The following is a 27,752-nucleotide window of genomic DNA, read 5'->3' on the forward strand; positions in this document are numbered from 1 at the left end:
GGCGGCGGCGGCGGCAACTCCAAGGGCAGCGGCCTCAGCGGCCTCTTCGGCGCGGGCAGCGCGGGCTACTCGCACGCGGACCTGGCCGGGGTACCGCGTGAGTAGCGGCGGGAGGGGAAGAGGGGCGAGGGGGAAGGAAGCGTCATGGCGCGGGCCGGGCTGCACGGGGCGGCCGCCGGGCAGGAAACGCAGCGCGTACCTGAGCGCGGCGCTCCCCTAAMCAGGGGCGTCCTGCAGGCGCCTGCCCGTTTTAACCGTTGTGCGGCGCGGTGACGGGACTCCCATTGGCTCCATCCCCGGGCTCTGCCCTGCTTGACTTAGCGGGCCTGAAATTATGAGAGAAAGTGGCAGTCACCGTGTTCTTTCTTTTCTTCCAGTCACCGGAATGAATCCTTTATCTCCATATTTAAATTTGGACCCCAGGTACCTAGTACAGGTGAGAAAAATGGGTTTTTGATAACTAATCCCATCGTTGATATGATGTGTGCATCATATGATGTGTTTCCTCCTTTTTTTTTTTTTTTGTTATATTAAACATAACCAAAAAGCTTTAGGTAAATAAGGAAGCATGTCTTAATGATTTCATTTACTTAGTTTATTATGTATATATGGCTTGCATTATCTGTGAACAGTAAATTTTCCTGGAGTAGCACTGAAAGTACTCAGTATCTGCTAATCTGAGCCTTTTGCTTCATTTTGTTTTCTTTATCACCGCTTTTGCACATAGGAAAAGCTCTGAATGCAACTGAGGGAACTTATTTTTTTTTCTCCTATAAGCTGTAGTGGTCAAAATTACAATGTAAAATTCCTCTAAACATAGTAAACAAAGGATTTCATCTGTCTGAGGTGGATTCGCTAGTACAGTTTTCTAACCTGTTTTTGAGTAGTGATTAAAAAAGGGCTAGCGATTATATAGATCTCTATCCAAAACTCCATTTGACATTGTCACATGTTGTTGGCACCGTGTATCTGGAAACAACATGGTGCGAGACCAGCATTTTTGGAGGAGAGTTTGTGTATACTAACAGATTTAAAGATAAAAGGTGGCTTTAAAAAAAAAGGAATTTGGCGGCATTAGTGTCATAACTTGTAAAACAGATCTAAAAATAACCCTCTAGTGTTACACCAATAGGTAATAGAACAGCATGTGTTATATGCTTTTGTCATTTATCACTAGCTGCTCAAAACCTACCTGGACACGACCCTGCTTGGAGCAGACTAGATTAGACTAGATTATCTAGATGGAAGGTCCCTTCCCATCTCTATTTTTTTTTTGTTCTAAAAATTAATGGAGAAATTATGGTAAGATTTCAAAATACAAGAGCCTAAATTTTTAGCCTTAGAATATGCCTCATGTCGTAAAGTATCTGTGGAGGGACAAAGCTCCCTTGTTTCCAAAGCAGAACATCCATTTGCTTTCAGAATGCAGGGTGCACCCTCCTGCTTAGGAGAGTCACCCTTAGTGTTTACGGTCTAGTAACACAGTGTCAGTAGTGCCACAGACTAGCAGTAGAAATAAGAACGAGTCCCACCAGTAGGAACTAGCAATAAACACTAATTAGTAAATCACACAATTTCTCCAAATGTCCAGCTGCAGGGAACAATATTACAGGTCCAGCTTATTCATTATATTAAATATATATATGGCTTCTAATATCTCAATCATCTATACTGTCAGCCACCTCAAATAATTACTACTCTGGATAATATAARTGCCAAGTATGGACTAAGAAAAAGGCTCAGAATGCAGTTGAGACTGTACTTGTTCTAGTGATGTACTAATTAAATAGTGAATAAGTGTGATTGCCTACAAGCATGATTGTGGAAAGCACAGAAGCTTAAAAAGAGATCTTACTGCTTTGGCACCTTATAAGCATACATACATCTCAGCAATGTCTAAAAAAAGTAGGCTTTTGTTTTGTTATTTCTACACACATGCTGGTTATCATTTGTCTGCTCCTGAAATTCATCTTTTTAGGCTATGTGTTGTACGAGAACACAASTGTATTCCTGTAGAGGAATGCAGAAATATAACCAAACTACCAGCTTCATATTTTACATTCAAAACCAGTGATGGTCATGAATAAATTCTTTGGTTTGTCATATCTTCAAAATAGGTTTCAGTGCAGTGAATTACTTAGCTTTCTCTCAGTTTAAAGTAGTGGGAAAATCTTAATGCATTTCTATAGGTTTCTCAAGGAAAAACAATGCTGTATAATCAGGCAACAGGAGGATCCCTAAAGAGCAGTTAGCCCTGTTTTGTCAGCTTCAAATTATAATCTTTAGTTGAGCAAACATTTGTTAAATAAATGACAGTATGAGTTCCTYGACTGTCTCATTCCATTTTTAAAATGTTAGGACAGCTAGAAAAGGAGAAGCTTTCAAGCTATTTTCAGAAAATCTTTCTTTATTTTCATTAACATACATAGATAGAGTCTTCTGTTACAATGTAGGTACCAGTTATCTAGAAACACTAGTTGGTTCAGTTTTTCCCTTAGTTCATTGTATGAATGAAAAATTAGTAATTTTAAACAACATATATTTTGAAAGGGGCATACATGGAAAATGTAAATTTATATGATCTTTTTCCAGGATACAGATGAGTTTATCCTGCCCACGGGAGCCAACAAAACACGGGGCAGATTTGAATTGGCCTTTTTTACCATTGGAGGATGTTGTATGACAGGTAAGTGGTAGTATTTTTTTTTCCCACCAATTATCCAGGTAATACTAAYGTACCAAACTAATTAACAAGATCATGTCAAGTGTCTTGTTATTCGGTCTTTATAGATTCAGATAAATTGCTTCAGTCTAAACACTTTCAGTAGCCTCARTATTTGCTTCTAGTAGCTATATTTTCCCCCTGAAATGTATTAACTAATGCTCTTCTAACTAGGAGCAACGTTTGGTGCACTGAATGGCTTGCGGCTAGGCTTGAAGGAGACACAGAACATGGCATGGTCAAAACCTAGAAATGTACAGTAAGTACTTAATTTCAAAAATATGCACATTAGTGACAGTTTCTTTCCAGTGAGTGATAATAATCAGTATGTCCTCTGACTTACCTTAAATATTTAAGAAAGAATAGCTGTTGCATTGATATTTGCTACAAATCTACTTCAAAGATAATTTATATATACACACACACACACACACACATATATATATATATATAAAAAAATATTCCCTAAATGCCCATTTTCAGGTATGTTTGACTTTCACTTTCCTGAGAGTAAGTTCTAACAGCATTCCTGGCCTTCCCAAAACTGCAAGAGATTAAAATGTAGAAGCTGGGCCTGCATGATTTTGCATTAGGGACAATCTAGGTGCGTGGCATCAAGTGTTAGATGGTACAAGTTATTCTTGATTGTGGCTTCCACACTCAGAGCATTCCCATGTTGTTACCACATCTGAATGTCTGAAAGAATGCAATAAAGAAAAGAACATTTTTTAATGCAGAATGCTTCTGCTTCTAAAATAATGAAGGTTGATTAGACAACAATAGGAAAAATTGATTACCTGTGAGGAACCCAGAAGAATGAAATAACTGGGGGAAAACATTTTCGCTCTTACACAATGCTTTGTAAGAAGGGAATATTAGAGGAAGCTATTTTTTATATTATATTTATGTTATGTTCCTTTTAAAATTGTGTTTCTATGTTCCTCCTCCATCTCTTTACCCATGTCTACAATTAAAAGTGCAAACAAAATTTTCCTCACTATGACTATGACTCTTCCATAATCTTCTAAACAAAGAAAGGAGTATTTTATGAACATGAAATRAGCAAAGTCCTAGAAAAACATTTTGTCAAGCTCTGATGGGTCAAGCCCAGCAGGTGGCAGTCGGGGCACAGTTAGTTCTTACCATTGAAATGAAAAGGCAGATTGAAGGTCATCACCTTGAAACAGCATATTAAGTTCCATGTTTTCCTTATCAGACTTGGAAAAAGACATGCCTGTCTCGATTTTCTTTGACTCTTTTTATGTACACTGAGATTTTTTTCTGAACTGGAATTTTGTTATTAATACTTCCATTGCCAAATCTCACGTTGTAATTATCTTAGTAAAATTACAAACTTTCTCATCAGTTCAGAACTGAATTAATGTTAACAAAGTTGGCAGGGAGAGGGCAACAGGGTAGAACTAGTACTCTATTCTTTTTTTGTTGTTTTCCCCTCTTTCGCCCCCATTTGAAACTGAATTTTTCCATAATCATTTAGTTCATTACCTAGCCATGCTTATCTCCTAGTGAAAACAAGCCAACAAAAAAGCAACAGAAAATGAACCCAAATGAGAATATAACGTGCAACACCATGCATTAAATGATGAGCTATTCCCAGTGGTAGTCAGCTGTCCAGAGCAGTACCATGCCTGTGATAGTGTTACATGGCTGGGAGATAAAGGTCAGTCATTTCTTCTGGCTCTTGTCACCGTTCTGGAGACAGCTGATGCCAGAAAGAAGTGCTATTGTGCTTCCCTGAGAGCGTACTAAGGATATGCTTCACCTCTTTAGTGCTAGTCCGGAAGCATACATGCAGAAATATCCAGTGCTCTTTGCTTTTGTTGTGTGTGCTGCCCTCAAGAAACAGATACGACAGCCTGCCTCTTTTCTCCCAGATGGGCTTTTATTCAGGTTTTGGTTCCCATCCCACTCTCTCAGGCTGCACCGTGCTCCCTCAAGCATGGTCACTGACTGCATCAGTCACACCTGCTAGGACGACTCTAGCTTTCCTGGAGCTCTCACGTCCAGTTAATTCAGTCTAAGGATATCAGCCTGTAGTTATCATCAGATAACTACATACAATCACTGTATGAAGTTTTATTGACTAGAACTGAAAAGTCAGGTTAAGGGAGAGAATGAATTCTTAGTAGTACAAGTTTAGCTGGAAAAGAGGAAGATTTTCCTAAATCTTGACAGGGCTAAATGTTGCACGTCAACATTGCACACATTGCTATTTGTAATATGCATAGTAGAGCAGATCATATATTACCAGGATCGGTGCGTTTTCTTCCAGTTGTATGTATCTTTGATTGTTTCTTTGMGTAGTTATTCCATTTTAATTCATAAAGCAAATCGCAGAATAAACCTTTATGCCTATTGTAAACCTCAGTTTTACATCTTAGGACTCTACCTTAATGTAAATACAGAGAACTAATGCTTTTAATATCTTTTTAACTATCTTATAGAATTCTAAATATGGTGACAAGGCAAGGAGCATTATGGGCTAACACACTGGGATCTCTGGGTAAGTAAAMTTATATTATAAGGTAAGCTTAATTCATAGAGATTTACCTTTTCAAAGGAGAAGAATATCTGTCAACATTTTCCTCAGCAAATCTGTTAGGAAAAAAAATTCCTTTTTTTTTTTTCCTTTAGAGCATAAAGAAATTTTAGTAAGCACTGGGAAAAAATGACATGCATTAAAAGTTTAAGCACAGGTAGCTAGAGACATACAATTATAAAAAAATCTCTTTAGTGTAGTGTGTTGACAGATTAAAAAAGAACAAATAAAATGATCAAAAGCCTGATGTACAAGAATAAAAAATGTTGCTATAGGATAAGCTTTGGGGAAAAAAATCCCACCATTTACCTCAAAAAGSTGACTCTAGAGGACTTCGTAGGTATCTGTGAAATAACTGTTACACTAGAGAATACAAGTTTGGTTTTCTTTAGTCTTAAAAGCAGAACATGCTCAGTTACTATGAAAGAAGAAATCCTAAACTGATGCAAAAAGATTATTTTGAAATAGATAGAAAATACATTCGTTTGCTGTCTAGTCCAGACATGAACTTTTGATGCCTTATATAGAGGCAGTGATCAGAGGTGGGATTCTGGACTACACCGAGTATAGCGATTGACTGGTTAGGGTGTATATTGCCTATACTTCTTGTATTTTCAATTCTGGGAAAAAAAAAATGAAAAGAGGCATTGGCACACAGTGGTTCAAGGTTCCAGGGTAAGTGAAACATTAACTTTTTTTTCCAGCTGTATTTGAGGAAAGATTACTCAAGAAAATGTAGGTGTGTTCCATTAACAAATTATTGCTTTTTCTTTTAAGAAGTGACCTCTCATACATAGCATTAAACAGAGCATAGTATTTTAGGAGCTGGTATTACCCCCTCTTGTGCTAGTTATCAGAGAAGTTCTTGCAAGGAGGTGAAGTATTTTGCATTTCAGTTCACTTGTGCCATTGCTTCTGTAACTCGGATTTCTTTGTCACTGGTGTCAGCTTTTGTTATTCTGTTTCTAAAAAAGGACAGCAACAACTGTGTTAAAATATTTCAAAATATTTTGTTGAATAAAACTTATCATTGTAGTTGTTTTGTAGTTTGTTTTRTTGAGTAAAACTATCATTGTAGTACTAAGATAAGAGCAGATAAAAATATCCTCGCTTGTGTTAAGTGGAGAAAGATGCTTCTTTCCACCTATTGACTGTGTTATGGCTGCTTATAAAGGAATTACCATGATTTTTAGCAGAAGTGTTTCTTATTCTGGAAGAATGGAGAAAAAAGAATGAAGTCATACAGTGTATTTTTCTGCTATGATAAAAGGACATACTGTCCTGTTCTTTGTCAGCATGAAACATTTTACACTTAACTAAATCACAGGTGCCTTCTGGCCAGGTTGAGGTGGGCAGGAGAGTCCCTTTCAAAAGGCATGGTTTATATGTGCATCCCTGCTGAAAGCCCATACACTTTTCTAATCCATTCCCCATCAGTCCCAAAGCTCTCTAGGGCTCAGGACAAAGTTTTCACGTACAGGCAGAGGTGGAGCTGCACTGTCAACCGCATGTCATAAAAATGTTACATTATCACCAAGCCCAACTGGRAAATTCAGTATTATCTGTAAAATAAAAGTAGAGTTGGGGGGGGGCGGGGGAACAGAAGAGATTTGGTAGAGGATTTTTTCTTAAAGGAGAGAAAAGATGTACTTCAGAAGCGTAGCCTAAATAGTTAAACTGAGTCTGACGTTTAAGCCTTAGTTCTCAGAGAATGAGGGTTTGGTTTAATTTGTCGATGTTTCTTTTCTTTTCCAGCTCTGCTTTATAGTGCATTTGGAGTAGTCATAGAGAAAACACGAGGTGCAGAAGATGACCTGAATACCATAGCTGCTGGAACTATGACAGGAATGCTGTACAAAAGCACCGGTAGAGTGTCCCTTTTGTGCTTTCTACAAGCTGTTAGCAACTCGTTCCTTTTTCTAAATACAGCTCTGCCCCAAAGTTACAGTGAGGAAAAAAAAGATAAACACGTACCAAGCAGTTTCATTTGCAGCAATCAGCCTATGTGCTGTGTATTCCTTTTCCTCTCCCTTTCCCTTCAGAAGTTAATTSCATTTTCTTGCATAGACTCACGGACTTGAGAGACTTTTTAATTCTTGCTGTATCTGAAAAATACCATTAAGAACATACTGGGTTAATATATATTAACTAAATACTTAAATGTTTACTCAGATATAAAATAACAGACAGTTCATCTTGCATCGGTATTATTATTCCTGTGCAAGCATGAAAGAAGCCAATTGAATTTGACTATAAATATATAAATACTTTTTTTTAAAAAAAGCACATTTCTCTTATGTAGTTGTAGGTTTTAAGAAAACAGTATGCCGTTTAGGGAGTATTAAACTATTCAGCCTCAGTTATCTGCCAGATTTATGTGTACTCCTCCAAAAAAAAAAAAAAAAAAAAAAAAAAAGGAAAAATAAATAGATGCCGTCTACTTTTCAAGTTAAGCAACAGTAATCAAAAAGGTTAGAAGAGAGATTTTGACCCTCTCTAAGCATATATGAAACCATCTAGGATCCTAAATATGGTTTATTAAAAATAATACTTTCTAAATAATGGTTTAGGAACAAATTTCTTTTCAGAAAGTAAAAAGATCAGAAGTTCAAATATAATGTGAATCCCCCTCCCGCCCAATGAGATTGTGGAGTTTTATAAATCCRTATCATTAGAATGTGTGGAAGGAAATTAATATCTTTGTAAAGATTATACATAGCTGTTCATGAAACTGCCATCAAATCTTTACATAATGATCAAAACCAACAAAATGTTATTTGAGAACAGCGTGTATTTAAGGTTAGTTTGTTGCTGAGTATCAAATTGTTTACAGAAGAAAGAGTTTGACCTCCATCAGCAGAACTTCTCTTAGTACATTTGACAGGCTGGACRGTTAAAGGCCATAATTAGAGAACTGCTATGTACCACAGTGTGGTGCGGGGCAGGGGGGAGTATCTTCTAAGTTTCAAGGACCTTAATAAAGGTTTGGCTATATGATTCACCTGTATTTTRTAGTGGAAATACTAGAATTAACCAGTGTGATTTTTAAGTGACTAACTGAGCCTCAGTGTCTGGCGTTATGTATGGTCAGCTTTRTATATAGGGGCAAACCAAATTGAGAAGCCTCATTTTCTTGTTGGTCTTGAGTAACTGAAACCAGAAGTAATTGGCTTTTGCAGCGTCATAACTATTAAGTTGTGCTCTCAACCTTGCAAGGCCATATAGATCTYATGTAATCAGTTACTTATTTAGGATTTTGTAAGCAGTATGCCACATTGCAAGCAAGCTGCTGGCTAGGACAGCAGGATAGGCTTCAATGTTTTCTATAGGAAGTTATCATTAAGAAAAATTGTCTTACACTCAGCAAAAGTCTCCCCTTTGCCTTTCAAAAGTATAGAAAGTGTATTTTGCACGATATTACTTGTTTGGAGCAATGTAGCTGGGGATAACTGCTCCAGCCACATGCAGTGTCAGACAGACTGCTAGCAGTCAGACACGAGAGACTTTCTGAAGCACCCACACTCTAATGCAGTGGCTTGCAAGCAGTTCTGCAGGCTGCTTAGCACACAGCTTGGGCATGAGAGGATGAAAGAGCTTTAAAAAAAAATGCCTGCGAGAGCTGGAAGTACCACCCTCCCATGCTCACTGGAAGTGAGCTTAGTCAGTGAAAATTCTCTGCTATATGTGGCTAAAACAGTTGAATCTTCCGATGATCCTCCTTGCACTAAGCAGGAGACCTAATTTGCCATTATAAATGAAGCTGTGGCATAGAATCCTCTTCGGAATTCTGTAAGGCTTAGATTAATAGGTGCTACAAATTGATTTTGCAAGCAAAACAGTAACTGGAGAAGCTTCAAAACAGCACACTGGCTCATCTCTTATCCAAAGACATCTATAGCTTTCGTATTTGCTTGAGATGCACTGCTGTGATTACTTACTGGTGTCTAGCCAAACATAGCAAAGCACAGTGTTAACTCAATAAGCTAGACTTTCAACTTTGTGCAAGCTGCATTTTGAATTCACAATTTAACCTGGATGTTCTGGATAGCAGTTAAGAGAATGTTTAAAAAAAAAWTCCCTTTTTGTTCCTTTGCCAGTGACATATGAATTAGAATGTTGCAATAATGCTTTGAGCTATCAAGCAAAACTTAATTTGGTTACTTTTCCCAGATAGAAACTATACTCTAACTGTACTTAAAATTATCCTTATTGCTCTGCTGGAAACACTAGTTCTTCTCCTTTGGCTCCCATCGAGTTTTCAAAAACAGAGTCAGTTTCTAAGGAAAGAGCATTTATCCTTTATTTTCAGAAACGATACATTCAAGCAAAACTTCTTGTATTTAAAAAAAATTTTTGACTTTGTCAAAACTATATTGTTTCCATTAAAATGTCATATGACTTCCTAGTTCCACTAGGACTGATTTTCCAGTTAAAGAAATTAATATATTTTTCCACTTCAAAAAAGGCAGGAATTAAAATCTACTATGCTATGTTTTATTATGATACATGATATGAAACACAAATACTAACACAAATCTTAAAGCAAGCAAATATTTAGCCCCTTCTCGCATACTTTTTCTACGTCCTCTATTTCAAATCCAACAACTTTGGCATAACTGCATTAATCTCTGAAAGTAGCAGTGATTAAGGAGGCAAACAGTGTTAGAAAGGAGCAAAATCAGAAGCTGAYAGTCACTGTGCCCTCTGTCACTCTCGCACCCTTTCATCATGTAAGTGTACACCATTCCAGTCATCATGTCATGAAGGATATAGCTGGATAAGACCTTTACTGCCCTCCCCTCCAGAWGGATATGCTGTTGATCAGTCAGGAAAAAGGTACTGAGCTAGGTGGGACTTTGGACTGACCCAGCATGACAGGCATCAGTATCTTTATTGACCCTCTTGAAAAGGAATTCTTTAGGTAGAAATTTAAACAACCTTTAACTCATATTTTAGAACCTTACAGATGTTCTATCCATTTTTTTCCTTTGGAACTTAGGGGAATAAGAACAAGAGTGAACTAATGCTTAAAACAAGTTGAAGCCATTTGTTTTACTGTACTGCAGTGCGGTAGGAACCTGATGCTAGATAGACCATCTCATGCTTCTAAATGAAAACGTAAATTCTTCCACTTTTTCTAATTTAGCCATCTCACCCGTTACTGTAGGAAAACTTCTCTATTTCAAGCTTTGCTATTTCTGTATTTTAACCACACAGCTGTCTTAGTTGCAACAGTTTGAAAAGGGAACATGTTTGGTTAGTGTTTCCTGTTGCAAAAAAGATACCCACRTTTTCCTCAGTAATTACTATATCCACAGACTTAGCCTACACTTATAAGGCTTCACACAAATCCCAGAGGGCAGCAGGAAGAAATTTCTAGAATCTTCTCCTACCAGAGGGCCACCCACAGATACCCACCAAATATCTATGCCCCATAGTTCAGATGGTCACAGGGCTCTGTGCTTGAAGCCAGAGCAAACTAAGGCTGCTTTATGTCAGAAAAGTTAAGCCTTATGAACCATTTAAAAATAGTTTATGGAAGCCCTAAATGGGAGAGGGAGAAAAAAAAAGTTTGAATTCTAAACATCTGAGACAGAGAACAAAACCAGAAAACTAATCGCAGATTAACTGTTACAGTTCCTTTGTTTGGCATAAATACAAGAGTGTGGGCTTCCAGTTGAGGGATTACTCCTAATGTTCACCACTGGATGGTTCTTGCTTTTAGCACCATTTCCTGGGAGGTATAAGGTAGCATATTCTGAAAATCTTAGCTATTTAGTAGGGGCATTGAAGTCTTAAACTGGATACATTCCCTCCTGTTGTGCAACCAGGTTATAGTTTTGCCTACTCTAAAGGTGGATGAAATGCACATTTGGGAGCCAGCCATGCAGCAAAGCTGTACAAAGCTGCATTGCTGGATTGCTCTGGGTCTTTGCACAGCATTTTAAAAAGCAGATTTTAAACGCATAGGAGAGGGAGAATACTTCATGGTGAAAGGATGCATCACCTTAAACATTACAAAATGAAGTTCTCATTTAGAGAGCATCAGATGCATGTTTCAAAACCCCAGACAGCTTCTCAGCTATCTCGCAAGTTGGCTGATGTTCAACTACCTGCTTCCAGAAGTGTCTGTCAGCTGGCACTGGGAGTTATCTTGCCCTGACATGCGAGCCAGGGTGCTTCCAGCCACGTTTCTAGCAGGGTTTGCCGGGGCAGACTTGGTATCTGTGGCTTGCAGAGAGCGATTGCAGAGGAGGGGTGAGAACTCGTCTATCATGCAAGCACAGCTGGCATGGGAGTGGGGAAATTTTTAAACAAGTCACCTCCACAGAGGCCTTAACACTTCCTGCCCAGCAGCCAGGCTGTGCTCTGCCTTGCCCTGCCGTGGGGTGCCTGCACCGAGCAGGAGGTGTTTGCTCAAGTACTTGTCTAGCCAGTTAGGAAAGGAAAAGCTTTTCAGAAAGTACTGGGAATATTTGAGAAAGCCATTACAACTACAGCTAAGTCACTGGTAAATGTTTGCAGCAGAAGCACAGCAAACCTGCTAAGAAGCTGTTCCACATTTTCTTGGAATTTCTCCCAGCTTGCTGAGCAGTGCACCCATAGCAACTGCACAGGTTCACTCCTAGTTAATGAAAAACTTTCACTGAAGTGACCCTAAGTTGTGTGCAGACCTACAGGCTGCTCTAGGCTGCCGTGGTTGATGCCTTGCAAGGCAGCTTAGCTATCCAAATTAGAGAAGGTGCTTTTCTTGGACTATCAAAGCTTCCCAGAAGCCAAAAAGGAAACTCAGTCAGCTCCCAGCCTGTTTTCCGTGAGAAGATTAGTTGCTTAAGGGGAAAAGGTTTGAACTTGGGAGGGAAGAAAGGCTGCAGGATAGTCACAGCTCTGCCTCCTGCTCTGTGAGGGAATTCCAGGTTTCTTGCCTTTCCCTGTATGCCAGCCTGGCTAAGAGCCCTCTTTTGGCATTTTATCAGCCTCCTAATGTAAAGGGCAGATGTAGGGAAAAGCATCTAAGGTTTTATCTAAGGTTTTACTCATTTTCCTACAAGTAATGAAGAGGTGGGTCTCTCACATATTTATTTTGCACAAAGTGTCCTTTAAATTTTGCTTACAGCTTTTGGCCAGAAGCTGCTCGCTGCGGAACAGTTCTGTGTACCCAGCTGCAAGCTCTTGATGTGGAGGGGGAAAAAATGCTTGCCACACATTCAGGATTAGCAAAAACAGAAGCATGCATTCAGGTTCCTAGCCTGTGATGAAGCRCCTAGGTGAGAGCTAAGGCTTTCATTACTGTCCAGAGCTTTACTGAGAGCTGTTGGGTTCTCAGCAGCTGCAGCAGGGGAAGCTCTCCGTGAGGCTTTCTGGCAATTTGGCTGCAGCCCTTTCTCCAGGAAGGGCCCTCAGACCATCACAGCCCAGCTGCAAAGGCTCTGGCAAGAACAGTTGGACACAACCTCTAGCACCGCGTCCAGCTGCTGTGGGAAATGACCCCTAATACCGAGTCCAACTTCTGCTAACCCCTCTACAGCTTCCTGCTTCCAGCACATGCCTGGGCAATATAAATCAGGTTAAGACTGAGCAGCGCCCATGAGGTTCTGCTTAGCCTGGCGGCACACGTAGCAGCCCCGGGCTCGCTGGCGCCAGCAGCTCCTCACCCCCATACAGGCCTGAGCACAGTCCAGGGCAAAGGCGGGGTGGCCCGCAATGAAGAAAACCCCACCACACCCAGAGCAGCAGGACGTGTTTCCTTTCAAGTTGGAGCAGCTTCGATTGCAGGCAGTTTTACCAATAAAGCAGGCAGGCTTTATCTGGCTATAAGCTGAAAATGGCCTTGTTCTGTATCCTGTACACATTATCAAGCCTGTTGCATTGAGGATTGATAAACATTGCAGTATCAAACTCAGTGAAGCTTTCCCTACACGTTGAGGGGAATGGCTTCAGGTGTTCCTGCACGTATGCCATGTTCTGGGCAGGTTTCCAAGACAGTCTGAACTAGTGAGAAGAAACAAGAACATTCTGCTGCTCAGTAAAAGCAGCGTGGCACAAATCTGCACTYCTGCTGTCCATCCCAGCCTTGACCCAGGGAGCAGAGCTTTGAGATGCCTTCCGACTCCTCACTCCCATCAGTTGGGCTGGCAGCAGCCAACACTGAGGTGTTTTTACCTGCACAGCTACTTGTGAAGGTCTACCTGATATTTAACAGTTTCAAGAAAAACAAARCACACTTTGATTTTGTTGCTTGTGGTTAGGTTTTGGTTATGATTGATGATTTGGAATATTAATACTAGTAAAAATTCAGTGAATGCTCTGTTAACCTCCCTTTCATCTACTTTTTTCTTTTTCCACACGTTCCCTGGGTCTGAAGGCAGTGGTCAGTTCTGTGCACTGGCCCCCATGAAGCTCTAGTGCCCCAGATCACGTCCACATCAGCTGCTTTGTGGTCACTTACTTCCACCCTTCTCTTCCTCCCAAACAACTGCTATAACTGACAAGCATGGTTATTACTCCTCAACTGAAATTCTAGACTTGAGACTCAAACCAGGAAAGATTCTATCTGCTTGAGAGCATGTGTTATGAGGTTAGGAAGAGTGGGTAAAGTAGAAGTTAGGAAAAGCCCCTTGGCTTCCTGTGTTCTGTAGTGATTTAAGGCAGTGGTGCTAAAATTGTTTGAGGCTGTCACCTCAGCCTAACCAGAATTGGGATCAGGAGCAATCCATGTTTTCAGAATCTGGCTGTGGATTTGCAGGGCCTATAAAACTGCCACAGGTAGCCTGTCTGGAAGGTTCCTCAAAAAAAGCAACACTGCATTGTACTTAAGATGCTTGTGGATTTAGGCAGCTCTTTTCCTGGATGTAACCTAATAGGCACTTAGTCTTTCCCCTCCCATCTCTGCAGGTGGAGTGCGAGGGGTGGCACGAGGCGGCATCGCGGGGCTGACCCTCACGGGCCTCTACGCCCTCTACAACAACTGGGAGCACATGAAGGGCTCCCTAGCGCGGCAGTCCCTGTGAGCGGGCGGCCGGCGCCGGACGGAGGACACGCTCGCACCGCCACCGAGGGAACCGGCTGGCATCTGTCTGGGGCCCCTTCCTCTTTTACTGACAACTCGTGTGAAACTGAAGGAAACTATCATGCTGGGAGCAGCCTCCTCCACCGCCGGGCTGGACTGGCCCTTTCCTTCCTGCCGGCCGGGAGCTGGAGGCAGCAGTGCTTGTTGGACCTGCAAGCAAGCGGAGAGCCCAGCAGGACACGGGCTCCCCGAGACCTCCCCCAGTAGCCCCAGGCCAGAGCAGCAAGGGCGCTCGTAGCTGTACGTGCTGCACCACCAGGCTTGTTCAGTCGCATGTACTCCTGCGCAATAAAGTTTGTGTCCACAGAGCCATTCACTGCAGTCCCTCAGCACACAGCACCCCGCCAGCCAGCAGCCCTGGGCAAGGCTCCCTATTCCTGCTGCACAGGGTAAGCTGTTAAAAGCATGTTGAACAGAAAGGTACTTGGGCAAGTCTTCGTATGCTTTGCTGTTCTTACTACTGCTAAGGCAAGAGATGCCAAATCCAGAGTTACCGAGTAGTTTTGAAGGGCTGATATTGATACAATCCCGAGGGAGTCTGTGGGTGGGAGGAAGTGAACTAACGGGCTGATTGTCTCCTGATGTGAAGGGATGGTGAGACAGAGCAGGGGTTGACTCTTCTCCCTTACTCTGACACTTCCACAGTATTAAACTATGTGCAGAACAATGTTTGCAGCTAAACTAAACCATAGGTGGTTATTTGGGTCAGTAGCTAGAGTTACTGTGTGGTAGCTTAGCCCCAACATTTTTATATAGAATCTGTAACCAGTTCAACAGGTTTTGAGACAATGCAAAAGGAGAGAAAGCAAAGAAAAAAACTYAGGGCTTTGGAGATGATTAATGCAAAACAAGAGGTTGCTTTAGCTGAGTGCTTCTGGCTCAAACAGCTCCTGCCAGTGTACCCAACAAAATACAAATAACAGGCAGCTAAGGGAAAAAGATAGCACTTACCTTCCTGTGGGAAGTCACAGCGCTTGCCCTAAGGCTGCTTGCTTAAGGAGGAGGAAGGCCCTGAGAGGAGCCTGTTATAGAGAGCGGGAGGGCTCTCCCGACGAGCCTCCACAGCTGACCTCAGTGCACCTGCCTTGGCCGCGGTACAGAGCAGGTGCTTCGTGCCAATGCCGGTTAGATCTATGTAAGGGAAAGAATACAGGGTTTTTAAGGACCCCCCTTTGTAAGTGCTGTTTTCTGCTAATCCTTACTGAGGTTCTGCGTTTCTTAGCAGGTTGTACACTGTTGTTCTGGTGTAAGCACTAGGCCTCCCCACACGGGTTTCCACAGGCTGTCCCAGCAGAGCCCCTGCGTCCCCATCCCAGGCTGCTGCAAGGTGCCCTGGGCACAGCGCCGTGGTGCCCTTGGGTGGGACGGCTGCAAGGGCCCCTGTGGCCTCCTCATGAGCTGCCCTTGGCATCAGCAAGTTTCCGCCTCCCTTGCTGGGCACCTTTTCTGTGCACCTGCACTGCTGCCCTCAGCGTGAGCGAAGGCGCCGCTGGCTGCCAGGGCAGCTGCTCCTGCATGTGCAGAGCTGAGCAGTGTGTCTGTCATTGGGGTTTGGTTCTMCCAGGGACCCTTTTGCTGTGGAGAGTCGAGCTTGGGTCGGGCTCCRGGTCGGAGTCTGACCCAGGAGCTCACTGTCCCCAACTGAGCKGGGAGAGCCACCACTCATCACACGGCCCCTTTCCCTTGGGAGCAGTGGGCAGAGCATAGAAATGAGCGCCGGAGATCAGCATTGCCATGGCCTTGAGGTTAGGCTGGGGCTAGGACAGCCTGGGGCGTTACCTGCTGTGCAGTGACCTCCCGTTTCCTGGAGCTGCCTTGGGCACAGGGCATAGTGCGTTTTTCTCAAATAGCTTCACTTCATAGCCTGGTTGCTTGTAGTGGAATAAACTACGGAGGCAGCAGCTGCTCTGAATGCAGCCCTGCCTGTGCTGATGTACGGCTATGCTGTACAGCCCCGCGTCTCCAAAGCAGGAACTCCCTTGTGCAGGTTGTAGGTATGAGATATAGGACCCATCCTGACGTGCCCGTTAGGACTTGCTGTGCTCACAGCCTGGGCACAGTTGGCGCAAGGTTGTTACCAAGGCCTGAGCCCCAGGCRGCCTTGCTCTCCAGCCTGTGAGAGGGGCATGGGAAGATCCTGGAAGTGCAGCCAGACTCCGTGAAGCAGCAGGACACCCATCTCCATTAGTAAGTTAGATTTGGCTTTGAAGGTCCGAGTCTTAGCAAGGAAAGTTGCTACCTAGGCCACGTAGCTGTGCTGAGACTGGTGGCAACTTGCTGTCCCAGAGCAGCCAGTGACAGACTTGGAGCTGCTGCCTGTCYTAACATCCCTTGCGCTTTGTAAAGCTGTTTTTGGTGAGCTAAGGAAATGAGCTAAGGCAAACCACTTTCACGATTTCCCATCAGCTTATCAAACTTCTTATGGTTGGGGGAATTTGTTGAAAAATCTCTATAGTCACATGGTGGGAATGTCCTGGCTGAAGCAGAGGCCACGTGTCACAGCATGGGGGACATGTGTGATAGGGCAGTAAGAAGGACCCAGGGCTCATATCCCGTGCCTCCCAGAGCTGATTGGGGACTGGACAAGGAGGGGAGAAGGGAAAGCGCTTTTGGGTTTTAACATACTATTACAGCTGTGCATAATAGTCTAGACTGCGTTAGGGAGCTTGTATATTTTAAATGGCATTTTAGGGAAACTGAACTAGCCTTGCACTGCACAGAGTCGGATAGAGAGATCAGTGGGACTGTGAACATGTTCCCCACCAAAGGATCCCAACCCTTTTTGGTGGTTTCCCACTATCTGTAATTATGGCCTTGTCCCTGGGGTCTCTCCTGCACCGAGATGCCCCCTTCCCGCCCCATCCTGCACTGAGGCTGCCAGACCCGCAGCAGGAGCAGGAGGCGCTGGGCAGCGTCGTGCCCAGGAGGATCTCCCGGGGACAGGTGCTAAGGAAGGGCCCCCTTCTCCTCTGGTCCCTCCTTTGAAATGCCCGGGGCAGCAGTAGCTTGGTGCTGGTAAAGGCTGCCCCGGGTGTCACCTACCTGTGGCAGAGGAAGGGGTTTCGCAGGGCACCCTTGGCCRCCCTCCCTGCTGCCCCAGCCTGCCCCACAGCTGGGCCGGGCAGGAAGCTCTGGCCACGGCCACGCTCCCGCCTCAGGGTGGCCATAAAGCCGGGTGCTTTCCCACCTCTGGGTGAGAGCCTTCCTGCCACGGGAAGAGTGGCAGGCAGCCTGGCAGGGAAGTGGAGCTGCGCCTTTCTGGGCCTTTCGGCAGGGACTCCCCCCGCCCCTCGCAGAGCCTCAGGCCGCTGATCTCGCTGATCTTTGCTTGCAGGGGAAGCTCCTCAGCTGTTTGTAACACCAGAAACAGTCATGCTGTGGTAGGTRGAAGGCTTGAAACTCTGCTTGTCTTCCAGGGCTGTGACTCACAGGAGATACCATGTGCACATCTCCATCTAACACAGACTCTAGTCTGGCTGGCTGTTCTTTCCTTTCTTTATAAATGTGTTTACATAACTCTGAAGCCCAAGGCTGGTGGTAGGAAAGCTGCCGGACGCAGCTGTGGGCCAGGGTCTCTCCTCAGGGTAACGCAGGTTGGGTGAAGGACCGAGGACTTCAAGGAGAAGGACCACTGAGTCAAACATGCAAAACCCAAGAAAGCAGAAGAGCCGCAGCGAGAGGAGCCAACCTTTAGCTGCCCAGCCAGAAGAGAGATGTGCCAAAAGCACAAGCTAGCCCGGGCCAGGGCCTGTTAAAATAACAATATCCTCARATATTCAAGGATAAGAAACCAACGTGTTGTTTTGTCTGAATCTGCATTTCTTCAGCACCTGAATAAAGACCAGCTGGTTTAGACAGAAGAGCCTTGTGTTCACTGGCTCCTGCAGCAGGGCAGCCCGCAAAGCGACAGGCAGTTCCTTGTGGAGGTTCCCGCAGGAGGCAGCCGGCACCTCATCCCAGCCCTGGCCCCGTGGGTCCCCGGCTGTGGTGCCGGCCACGCGGGACAGCAGCGAGCGGGGGCTCCGGGCCAGCTTCCTTGGCGCTCCTCTTCACTCAGCTTGCAAGGACCACGTACCACAGACTTCAGTTGCAGGATTTTTTTTAATGGAAAAGACTAATCAATCTTACATAAATATCAATTAGTGATAACAGGTCAGTTGAACAAGTAAACGAATACATATGTAACCCCCAAGGTTTAAAGGCTCATAATGGACTAACAGAGTAGCACACATGGACAACTACTATTAGAGGTGGGTGGCACTTCAATCACCCTCACTTGCTAATCAAAAGAGGCTACTACTGGAGTTAGTGACAGTGGAGCCCTCCATGCAGCAACAAGCACACACTGGGAGGGGACAAATGGCCTTCAGAAGTATCTTCCTGCCTTCAGCAGAAAGCCCCAACTATTCAAGCGACAGCGGTGTCCAGTGGCTCACTGATCGGAGGTCCCTTGGGGTCTAGTTCCAGACACGCAGTGTCTCCTTCTCCTTCTAAAGGCTGATTTCCCCCTCCTCGCCCCGGTTCAAGCRGACAGGAACACGTTCACCCTGTAAAGTGGTATCATGGCTCGAGCTGACTGATCATCTCCTCTGTGCACCGCAGGGAAGAACTGAAACCACTTCCTCGTGGGTGGCTTTGGGGATGGGGCGCAGTGGAAGCTGCTGTGCACGGCTGTTACGAGGAATTCGTGTAGGTGACCAGAAGCTGCACCGCAGGCTGCAGTTTTCCATGCAAGCTGGCAAGCATGAGCCACATTTCCATCTAGTGTCTCTGCCCTTTCCCAAGGGGCCCAAAATCTCACATATGAAGGTGTCTGTTACTCACCACATTCACTGCTACTGGGATCAGTTACTCCCCCCCAGCTCTAAGGGAATCCACAGCTCAAGGAGCTTTAAATTGGTTCACAGTGGGATCCACACAGGTTGCCACAGTGGTGTTCTCCCATTAAACAGTACAGAAGGCACCCAGTTCCCCCATCTTAACTAGGATGCCTGCTTTGCAGCGGCTTAGTCAAAGCAAGTTAGTCATAAATTACCTAGAACTAGTAGAAACGTACACCTTTCATCGTATAGCTTTTTTCAGTGGAATACAGACTGCTGCAGAGAGTAGGGGACACAGGTTCTCAGTCTACTGCTGCATGAAAACTACCCCCCAGAAAAGCCTGGCAAGCCAGCTCTGCTCTTTAACAGACCCAAGTCTGCCCCCTTCTCTGAACAGCTCACAGATCTGCAAGGCAGTTTTCACACAGAACTAAGTCACCAATTCTCCTGTCCCACGTCAGGTCCCCTAAGTTCCCATCGCTCTCCAAGTGTCAGCAGGGAGACAGGCCAATAGGAGACACAAACAAATTAAATGAGCAGCCGCCCTGTAAGAAATTGCTTCCTGCTGCGGCCGAAGCCACCCTGAGCCCYGTAAGCCAGGCTCCAACTCACAACAAAGTTGTAGCAGCTGAGAGAAGAGCACTTGCAAAGTCAATGCCAAAGGTGGAGGCTTCACAGCACCAGAGATTTCGCTCTATACCTGCACTGGCTTTCAAGTGACAACCCAGTAGAGGGGATTCACAAAGTCCCATAGCAGAGAGGAATTTACAAACACCTCCATTGTGTCAGTTTGCTTATGCTCAGTGGGTCTACGTTTCAGAATTAATCATAACAAAAAGGCATTTTTCTGCACCATAACTCTGTCATATGAATATTTTTGCTTTTTGTTATAATTTTGGAAGAAAAAGCAGACGGCCAAACACAAACACAAGAATTCATCTGGCTGCAGTCACTCAGCATGGATGTGCGATTAATCAGCAGGAAGGGGACAATTCCAACGCTTCGGAGTCTTCACATCTAAACAAATTTAAAATAGGGTTATTCTCTCATCTCCRATAAACGGGAAGTAACACTTTTGGGTAAAAGCATGTATAAGGCACACTAGGAAAAAGTCATACTAAGATGCTTTTCAGAACCCAAGACTCTTCTATTTTAGGTTTTGATGTATGCTTGCCAAAAGGGGAGCTTTCCACTGATTTCATAAACAGTGATAAAGTTATCCTGGCAGACAGCAAGACATGACCCCACCTGTAAATGCACTGTTAAGATAAGAGAGTAGCTGCCTAGACATTCAGGCATTAAGTGCACCTCTTAGCTACAGTAGAGGTTACCAAGATTGTACCAAGAGCTGATCAGTCCAATAGTGATTTATTTCAAAACGTGACTCCCTCCCCAGCTGGGGACTGAATGAGAAGGAATAATGGAAAAACAGAGCAGAGCAAGCAGGTACAAAGGTGACTAGGGAAATCACAGGGCTGCTAGCCACTGGATTTGGGGAACTGAGAAGCTGGCAGYTGCATCCCTCGGTTCCATTACATTTAGGTGGGGAGCTCTAGCCCAAGCCCTRCATCCTACCTGCAGAGGAGTCTGGTACAGCCATTTGTCTTTGTCTCCACTCAGTTTCATACAGGCAAAAAGGTCACAAACTGTAGGGAGTCCGAAGTCCTGAAAGAGAAAATCCCTTTTATTACTGGTATCTAAATAGAAGTWAAATACATTCCAATACATCTTCAAATTCTGTCAAGTGTTCACAGAAACTGCRTGTTAGGATTGAGATGAATACTTTGTTCATTTACTAGGACCACCTAGACACCAGAATTAACTGCTGCTTTACGTTCAGTGCTGTCCTCATTGCTGAAATAACTAAGAAATCACTGAACCCAGTAGAAAAGACACCTAGAAATCATCTTTCAGTATTCCCCAGGAGAGTTATGAAATTACGGAACTGGAGAATTCAGAACAGAGCCCTCGGAGACGGGCACACACTCACTTGTGCTTTCTTGCGCAGCAGCCATTTATCTTCCACGGGAGGCGGCTCGGCGTTTTCCAGGCTGTTTGACGTCAGCACCCAGCTGTTTACGTTCAGGGGCAGGTGGAACGGAGCCAAGAGGTCCAGGAACGGGTTCTTGAAACTATTATCTGCTTCTTCCCTGCTGGCCTTTTCCTCTGCACGTTCCGCTCCGTGCTCCGGGCGGGCTAGCCAGCTGGCGAGGGGCCGCTCGAGCAGCGCCTTGAGGGGCTCCGCTGTCTCCGCTGAACGATCCGCCTTCTCGGCGGACAGGGCGCCGCGGTGCGAGGGGTGCAGCCAGGCGCCGCGYGCCGCCGCCTCCTCCACGGCACTGGGAGCCGCTGGCAGGGCCACGGGCACCCCGTTCTTGTCCCTGGCGTCCCTGCGCAGCAGCCAGGCGCACAGCGCCTCCCGCCCGCAGGGCTCGTCGCACACGCACTCGGCCAGGCTGGCGCACGGCTCGTTGGCCCGGCACACCTCCTGCACGGTGAACGGCGCCGGCGGCGGCTGCAGAAGCCAGGCACTGGCAGCTGACGCCGCGGCGGGCGCTTTCTTGCCATCGAGATGCTCGTTGAGGCACTTGAGGTTTCCCAGGTTCTCGATTTCCACGCCTTTGGCCTGGCTGCCACAACAGCTGGTACACGCTTCGGCTTTGGCGAGCCAATCACTTAGACGGAATTCTTCCTTAAAAGGTCTAAACTCATTCTTCCATCTCTCATCCGAAGCACTATTTCCATCTTCTGTGTCAGACGTTAGCAGCCAGTCGGAGAGGTCCATCTCTTCTTGCCCCAAGGACTCCAGTTCCTCAATCTTTTCAATGGAAAAGGTGGAGCTGGAGGTCGAGGTGGAGTCCTTGCGGCCCCGGGAATCTGCCTTCTGAGTGGCATCGTGCTGTTGATTCTTCAGGAGCCAGTGCTCCAAATCTTTCAGATTTCCCCAGGCTTGCTCAAAATAACAAACTTTGGGCGAATGCAAATCCTAGTAAAACACACATTGAAACGTGTTTAGTAACGCTGAAAGACAACGTTCAGTTATTGTTTGCACAGCTGTAGATCAGAGTGCACTGAGCATAAATGCAGAACTACAAGCTGAACGCGAAGCAAGGAGGAGACCAGAATTACAGAGCTCCCTCCACACCCCCCTGCCCCTTCCTCCGTGTGACGGGGAGCGACGGCACCGAGGGCCGACCTACCTGCTTGGGGTCTGCTGCGCCCAGGGGCTTCTGCAGCACCCAGTCCTCAAGGTTGGTGCTGGGCACGTACGGAGCCTGGCGAACGCCCCCGGGGCTGCTTCCGAGTAGCCAGTCGGCCAGCGAGGCACCCACTGTCCCGTACAGGGCCTTCTGCACAGAGAGGGGTCTCAGTTACAGGAGGACCTACCTGCTCAAGCAATCTGGGCACTCAGCATGCTGAAGCAAAAGGAAATCATGGAGGCCTTTCTCTCATGAAAGATTGAAACAACAAAAAAGGCACACCAGCATGACTCTGGATCACTGCCCCAAAATACTGCTTCGTATTTTTCAGTCCCTTCAGAGAGCAAGACAAGAAAGAAACAAGAAAGGGAAGCAGCACCACGCAGCTCTGATAATGCGCAATCCCACCCCAACTTTCCTTCTTCCCAGAACACTCCTCCACTAAGTTTCAACTGTCCTCTCAACAATGAAGCAGAAGCTGTTACTCAATCAAGCCAGCAAGTTCTCCTTTCACCAAGTCTTGCTCTTACCTGTTCACAGTTCATTAGGGTGCAATTCTGCCCGTGAAACCAGGGAGAACTATTCTCTCTCTCTGAGGTCTGCTGTAAGAAAAGTAAAGTACCAGTCAATTGAGATCTCAATTTTGTCCAATTGGTAAGGTCAATTCTAAATAAAGCAGAGGTAAAAGCACCATTGCAAATAATCAGTTCTTTCTATCTATCTGCCTACAATATACAACCACTGACATCAATAATATCTGAACATGGATTTACAGTTGCTGGTGAAGCAAAGAACACTGCCACCACTTGTGCAGTCTCTGCCAAAATATATCACAACAATACGGACATTACCAGACCTCACCTGGTCAAAACCACACCTAAATGCAAAAATTAATAAACCACATACATATTCAGCAGCTAGAACAACCTGGTTTATATACCATATCCAGTCAACTTGTAACTATATTAAAAAAAAAAGTCACTTGGAATATATTACACTGCTGCTTTGAAAAAAGATTTTTTGGGGGAATTACTGTGATCCAGACAAGCCCTGCTGCTTACCATGGTTTTAATGGAGCCAAATGAGGTAATAGCCTGGCGAAGGTAAGATGTATCGGCCTCGAAGTTCAGGACAGAAGACTCCTCTGGTTTAAGAGTAAGACTTCCCAGTCTGAAAGACAGTTGCAGAAAATGAAAGTTACTTTATTCTGTACCTGCCCTGCTTTAGGAATTGGACCTGGATTTCATAAAAAGCCTTCCAAACTAAAGTCTTTGCAATAATTAACTAAAGAAAAACTTTTCATGTTTGTGCCAAAACAAGGGGTGCCCACCTACAAGCAAAAAAGGAGAGTGTCAGCGAGAAAAAAAACAGATGTTTCCTTCTCATTTCAGTTACCATTAAAAAAAAAATGAAATAACCTATACTACTAATTATAGTCTTGCTCTTTGACTTTAATCTTAAAAAAATTGATGAGCGGAATCACATCAAAGACTACTTTAAAAATCTTATTTGTAGGAATCTTTAAGGATGCATAAAAAGAAAATGTGTGAAAGGCAAGTTAAATCTATTGCTAACTCTATTATAATTAAAAAATACAGATTGATTTCGACTTAGCAATTTAACATGCTCTGCAACATACTTACCTCTCCAGGCAAACTGAAATCTGGTTTGCCAGCTCGTTGCTGTAGGAGCGCTCCAGCTGGTGGATAAGGCAATTGAACTGTCCCAAGTACTGCATGGAAGACAACACAGCGCTTACTGTTTGGCCTCGCAGGGTGCAGTCAGACAACAGCCGCCCAGCGCGCTGGCAGCGAGCGGGGCTCAGCCGGCTGACCCAGTCTGTCCTGTCCCGACCTGACTGTCTTACCCAGTAGAGCTGCTGGGCCTGCTGCTGCAAGGCCTCCTCCTTGAGCTGCTGGATGAGGTCGACCTGCTCGAAGAGCCAGACCTCGCGGCTGCGCAGGCACTCCAGCTGCCGGCTGATGTGGCTGTGGATCTTGGCCTTCACCTGCGGGCGACACGCGGCACCTCTGAGCACCCCGCGGCCCCGGCTGCGCCCCACGCACAGCCCCTTGCGCGCAGCAACGGGGCACTTGGGACCCATCTATTTCTCAAGCCTTCCTAASGCAAACCGCAGGCACTCGTTAAGCCGCATGACTCACAAATGAGTGCAAGTTCCAGGGCAATCTCTAAAGGAGTGTCAAATAACACTGTCATTTGCAACGTCTCTATGTGCGAATGTTTAAGCCTAGAGCTATTTCCAGGTATTTTCTGAAGTAGAAAAAATAAAACAGAGCCTCCCTTTAGCAGCTTCAGCACACCTAAGTACTGCCTGCAGTACTGAAATGCCTTCAGCAAGAGCACAACCACACTGCACAGTGAGATGCACAGCAAGATGCTTGCTCTGTCTAAGGAAATTTCAGTCCAGCATCGTATTGCACAAAGTAATACACTTTGGAATAAACAGAACTGATGCTGAAGCCACATTGCTTTACTTTCAGATTAAATTACCTCTCTCCAGTTGTCTTTAATCTGTTGTTCGGCCTTGACAATCCCAGAAATGGCCGTCTCCAAGTCCTTCCTGGCCTGAAGGCACTTTGCCAGAGTCTCGCTGCCGCAGGAATTCCGGCTTCTGTCTTGTGGTGGACTCATCCTTGACGTGTTCCTAAAACAAGATGAAGAGTCCTTTTTAACAGTTTCTCTTCTTCTTCAACAGAAGGYGGCAATCACGTGAAAATCCGCAGTTATATATGTGTTTGCTAGAAAGGCAAACAAGAAAACCGAGTACCCTGCACCACCGCGAGCCTTCTAGACACGGCTAAAAGCGGAGCCGGCGCCTCTCCGAAACCCTGGCACGGGAATTATCGCAATCACAGGAAACCCACAGCCCTCTGCCAACAGGCTCAACCGCAGGAGCTTGAGCAACCCTGCCCGGCGCGCGGCCGCCCGGTCACACGTGCGACGAGCGGCCCCGCAGCCGCTCCGGGCACCGGGCACGGCGCCGCTCACAGCTCCCTCGAAGCCTCTCACATGCGAGACAAACCGAGCTCAGGGTCAGGAGCCGATAAACTCCCTGCTGAGACGCAGCTCTAACGCTTCACGGAGCGTCCCGGGCCCAGGCTCACAGAGCTGCTTGCTGGTTTTGTTAGGGACAGAGCCTGCGGTGACCCAGCTTCCACACAGCCTCAAGCAGGAGGAGCTCACACGTGCRGTTCCTGCAGAAGTTACACAAACAAGGACTAGGACGAATAAGGACTTTGCCAGACAGGCAAAAAAGCTAAATACAGATGTTTTAATAAAAACAGGAAGCAACAGCAGCACTTTTTCTTGTTACTTAAGAGCTTCAACCCTCCTATTCAGATTAGTGGAATTCCTGAAGCACCGTCTTAACACTGAGTAAGCAATTTATTTAGCAAGTTAAAATGCCTCCAGCACAGGCTTCTATGACAATTCACAGCAGACTCAGGCAGTTAGAAAGCACAAACGTGCCCACATAAACACCTCAAGGTTTCTCCCCCACGCACGCCGGAGACAAGTCGAGCGTTTTGAACGCGACAACCACCCCCCGAGCTGCGTTACTGGTCTGCAACCTGCGAGCTCCACGGGCTCCTTCCTCCCTATCCCCGCTCCTCCGCCAGGGAACACAGAGCACATACAGGCTACCACAGAAGGTTCCTTGAAGTCATTTTCTAAACTCGTGTCCGTTCTGCACTGCATCACGCGGGTGCCGATGGCCGCACCGGTCCCCAAGCCGAGCCATCGGGACCAGCGTTAGCTTCCCACTTGCACAGGGCAGCACGGTCAGTTCGGTTCCACAAGCCCCGCATCCCTCATCCCGCTGGCGGTTTCCCGCAAGGGAGGAGCTTGCCCTTCTCCACAACCTTAAACCCGACCTTAAACCCGACCTGACTCCGCGCTGGTGCCGCAGGCCGGGACACGGTGCCGCGGTGCCAGCGCAGCCCCCGTGCTCGCAAGCAGCCCCGCACCGGAGCCCGCGCAGGGCCGAGCGCACGGCGGCAGCGGGCACGGACCCGAGCAGGGCCGTGGGCACGGGCACGGCACCGGGCGCCCGCAGCCTGCCTGCCTGCCTGCCTGCCTGCCTGCCTGCCCCCGTCCCTCGGTCCCTCCCGTCCCTCGGTACCTGCCGCCGGGGCCGCCGCCGCCTCCCGCCGCCGCCCGCGCCTTTATGGGCGCCCGGCGGCCGCCCCTCCCCGCGCCCTCCGGCGCCTCCCTCCCGTCCCGTCCCGTCCCGTCCCGGCGCTGGGGCTCCGTGGCCGCGCTCGGCAGCAGCACCACGGGCTGCCGCGGCGGCACCGACGCCGGGCCGCGCAGCAGGAACGCGGCCGCCCGGGCGGCAGCGCAGCGCGCCGGGCAGGGGCCGCCGCCCGAGGAGCCGCCCGCGGGGCCCGGCCCGGCGCCCTCCCGCACGGCCCCGCTCCCGGCCCCGCCGCGCTTTCCAGCCTCGGACCTTTCCGTTCGCACCGAGGCACGCGGCCCGTGCACGCGCTCACACCGCCGCCAGGGCCCGCACGGAGGCCCCGCGGGCCGGCTGCGCTCCCAACCGCCGCGCGCTTCCAAACGGGGAGCCGCCGCGGGGTGCGCGGGCCACGGGCCGGGCCCTGCTCGCGGTTCGGTCCCGGCCCCCCGGGCCCGGGAACGGCCGCGGAGGGTCGCCGGGGCCGAGCAGGCCGCAGGCGCGGGTTTAACGGCGGGTTTAACGGCGGGTTTAGCGGCGGGTTTAGCGGCAGGTCGCGGCGCTCCCGCCGCCCGAGCCCCCGCGCTCCCCCCGGCCGGCCCCGCGCCCCGCTCCTACCGGCGGCCGCGGCTCCCTCGGCGTGGCGGGGCGGGGCGGGGGCTCGGCCGTTCTCGCGAGAGCGCCCCGCCCAGGCCGCCATGTCGCGCCCGCCGCCATGTCGCGCCGCTGCCCGGTGGTGGTGGCGGGGTTTCCCCACACGCTCAGGTCCGAGCGCAGCGCAGCGGCCGGCTCTGACACACGGGCTCCTGCTGTTGATATTTAGCCGTAACCACGTTACTGAGCTGAACACGACAGTGACATTTGTGTCACTGACAGACACCGCCCTGGTCCCGCAGCGAGAGCCCCYGTGCTGGCTGCAGGGCTCGCTGGGGCAGCCGGCCCCGTTCCCTGCGCAGCCTGGGGCCGGGAACGCTCCTTCCCACCCCGCGAGCCCGTCCGCACTGCGGACACGAAACACCTCGTGCCCTCGGCAAGGCCACAGGCCAGCAGCGCAGGGCCTTGATGCTCGACTCAGCTCGTACAACAGGAAKGAGGGGGAAAGGAGATTAATGTGAAAATTAATCCTCAGTAAGGCTCTGTGTACACTACACCGTTCCTGGATAATTTTAAGGACAGATGTGGGAT

At 47.0% G+C, this 27,752-nt stretch overlaps 2 protein-coding genes and 1 non-coding gene across 6 annotated transcripts; 2 read left to right on the forward strand and 1 right to left on the reverse strand.

Annotated features, from left to right (window-relative positions):
- On the forward strand, nt 1-14,620 carry LOC112950452 (mitochondrial import inner membrane translocase subunit Tim23; the record flags this gene model as incomplete). Its single annotated transcript, XM_026042986.1, has 7 exons — nt 1-97; nt 378-436; nt 2,593-2,686; nt 2,897-2,981; nt 5,188-5,246; nt 7,038-7,148; nt 14,178-14,620. Coding segments are annotated over 7 exons (621 nt in total), but the record flags the coding sequence as incomplete, so codon positions are not given.
- Nucleotides 4,336-4,535, forward strand: LOC112950537. Its single transcript, XR_003250039.1, has one exon. It is a non-coding gene; the product is annotated as a small nucleolar RNA SNORA74 (small nucleolar RNA).
- Nucleotides 14,621-20,098: 5,478 nt separating the features above from the next.
- NCOA4 (nuclear receptor coactivator 4) lies at nt 20,099-27,199 on the reverse strand. Of its 4 annotated transcripts, none has more exons than XM_026043024.1 (10): nt 27,186-27,199; nt 24,884-25,037; nt 24,240-24,380; nt 24,016-24,104; nt 23,434-23,542; nt 22,903-22,974; nt 22,373-22,522; nt 21,163-22,158; nt 20,748-20,837; nt 20,099-20,189 (listed from the first exon to the last, which is right to left on the reverse strand). In XM_026043024.1, exons 2-10 carry the CDS (start codon nt 25,022-25,024, stop codon nt 20,184-20,186), a joined length of 1,794 nt encoding a protein of 597 aa, XP_025898809.1. In that variant the 5' UTR covers nt 25,025-25,037; nt 27,186-27,199; the 3' UTR covers nt 20,099-20,183. The 4 variants fall into 4 exon arrangements, with proteins under 4 accessions (XP_025898809.1, XP_025898807.1, XP_025898808.1 ...); XM_026043022.1 differs by lacking the exon at nt 27,186-27,199 and adding an exon at nt 26,855-26,860; XM_026043023.1 differs by lacking the exon at nt 27,186-27,199 and adding an exon at nt 26,278-26,285.
- Between the last annotated feature and the right edge of the window lie 553 nt (nt 27,200-27,752).

Source organism: Nothoprocta perdicaria, unplaced genomic scaffold (assembly GCF_003342845.1).
Source record: "Nothoprocta perdicaria isolate Ctin4 unplaced genomic scaffold, notPer1 scaffold_32, whole genome shotgun sequence".
In the NCBI taxonomy this organism is placed as follows: domain Eukaryota; kingdom Metazoa; phylum Chordata; class Aves; order Tinamiformes; family Tinamidae; genus Nothoprocta; species Nothoprocta perdicaria.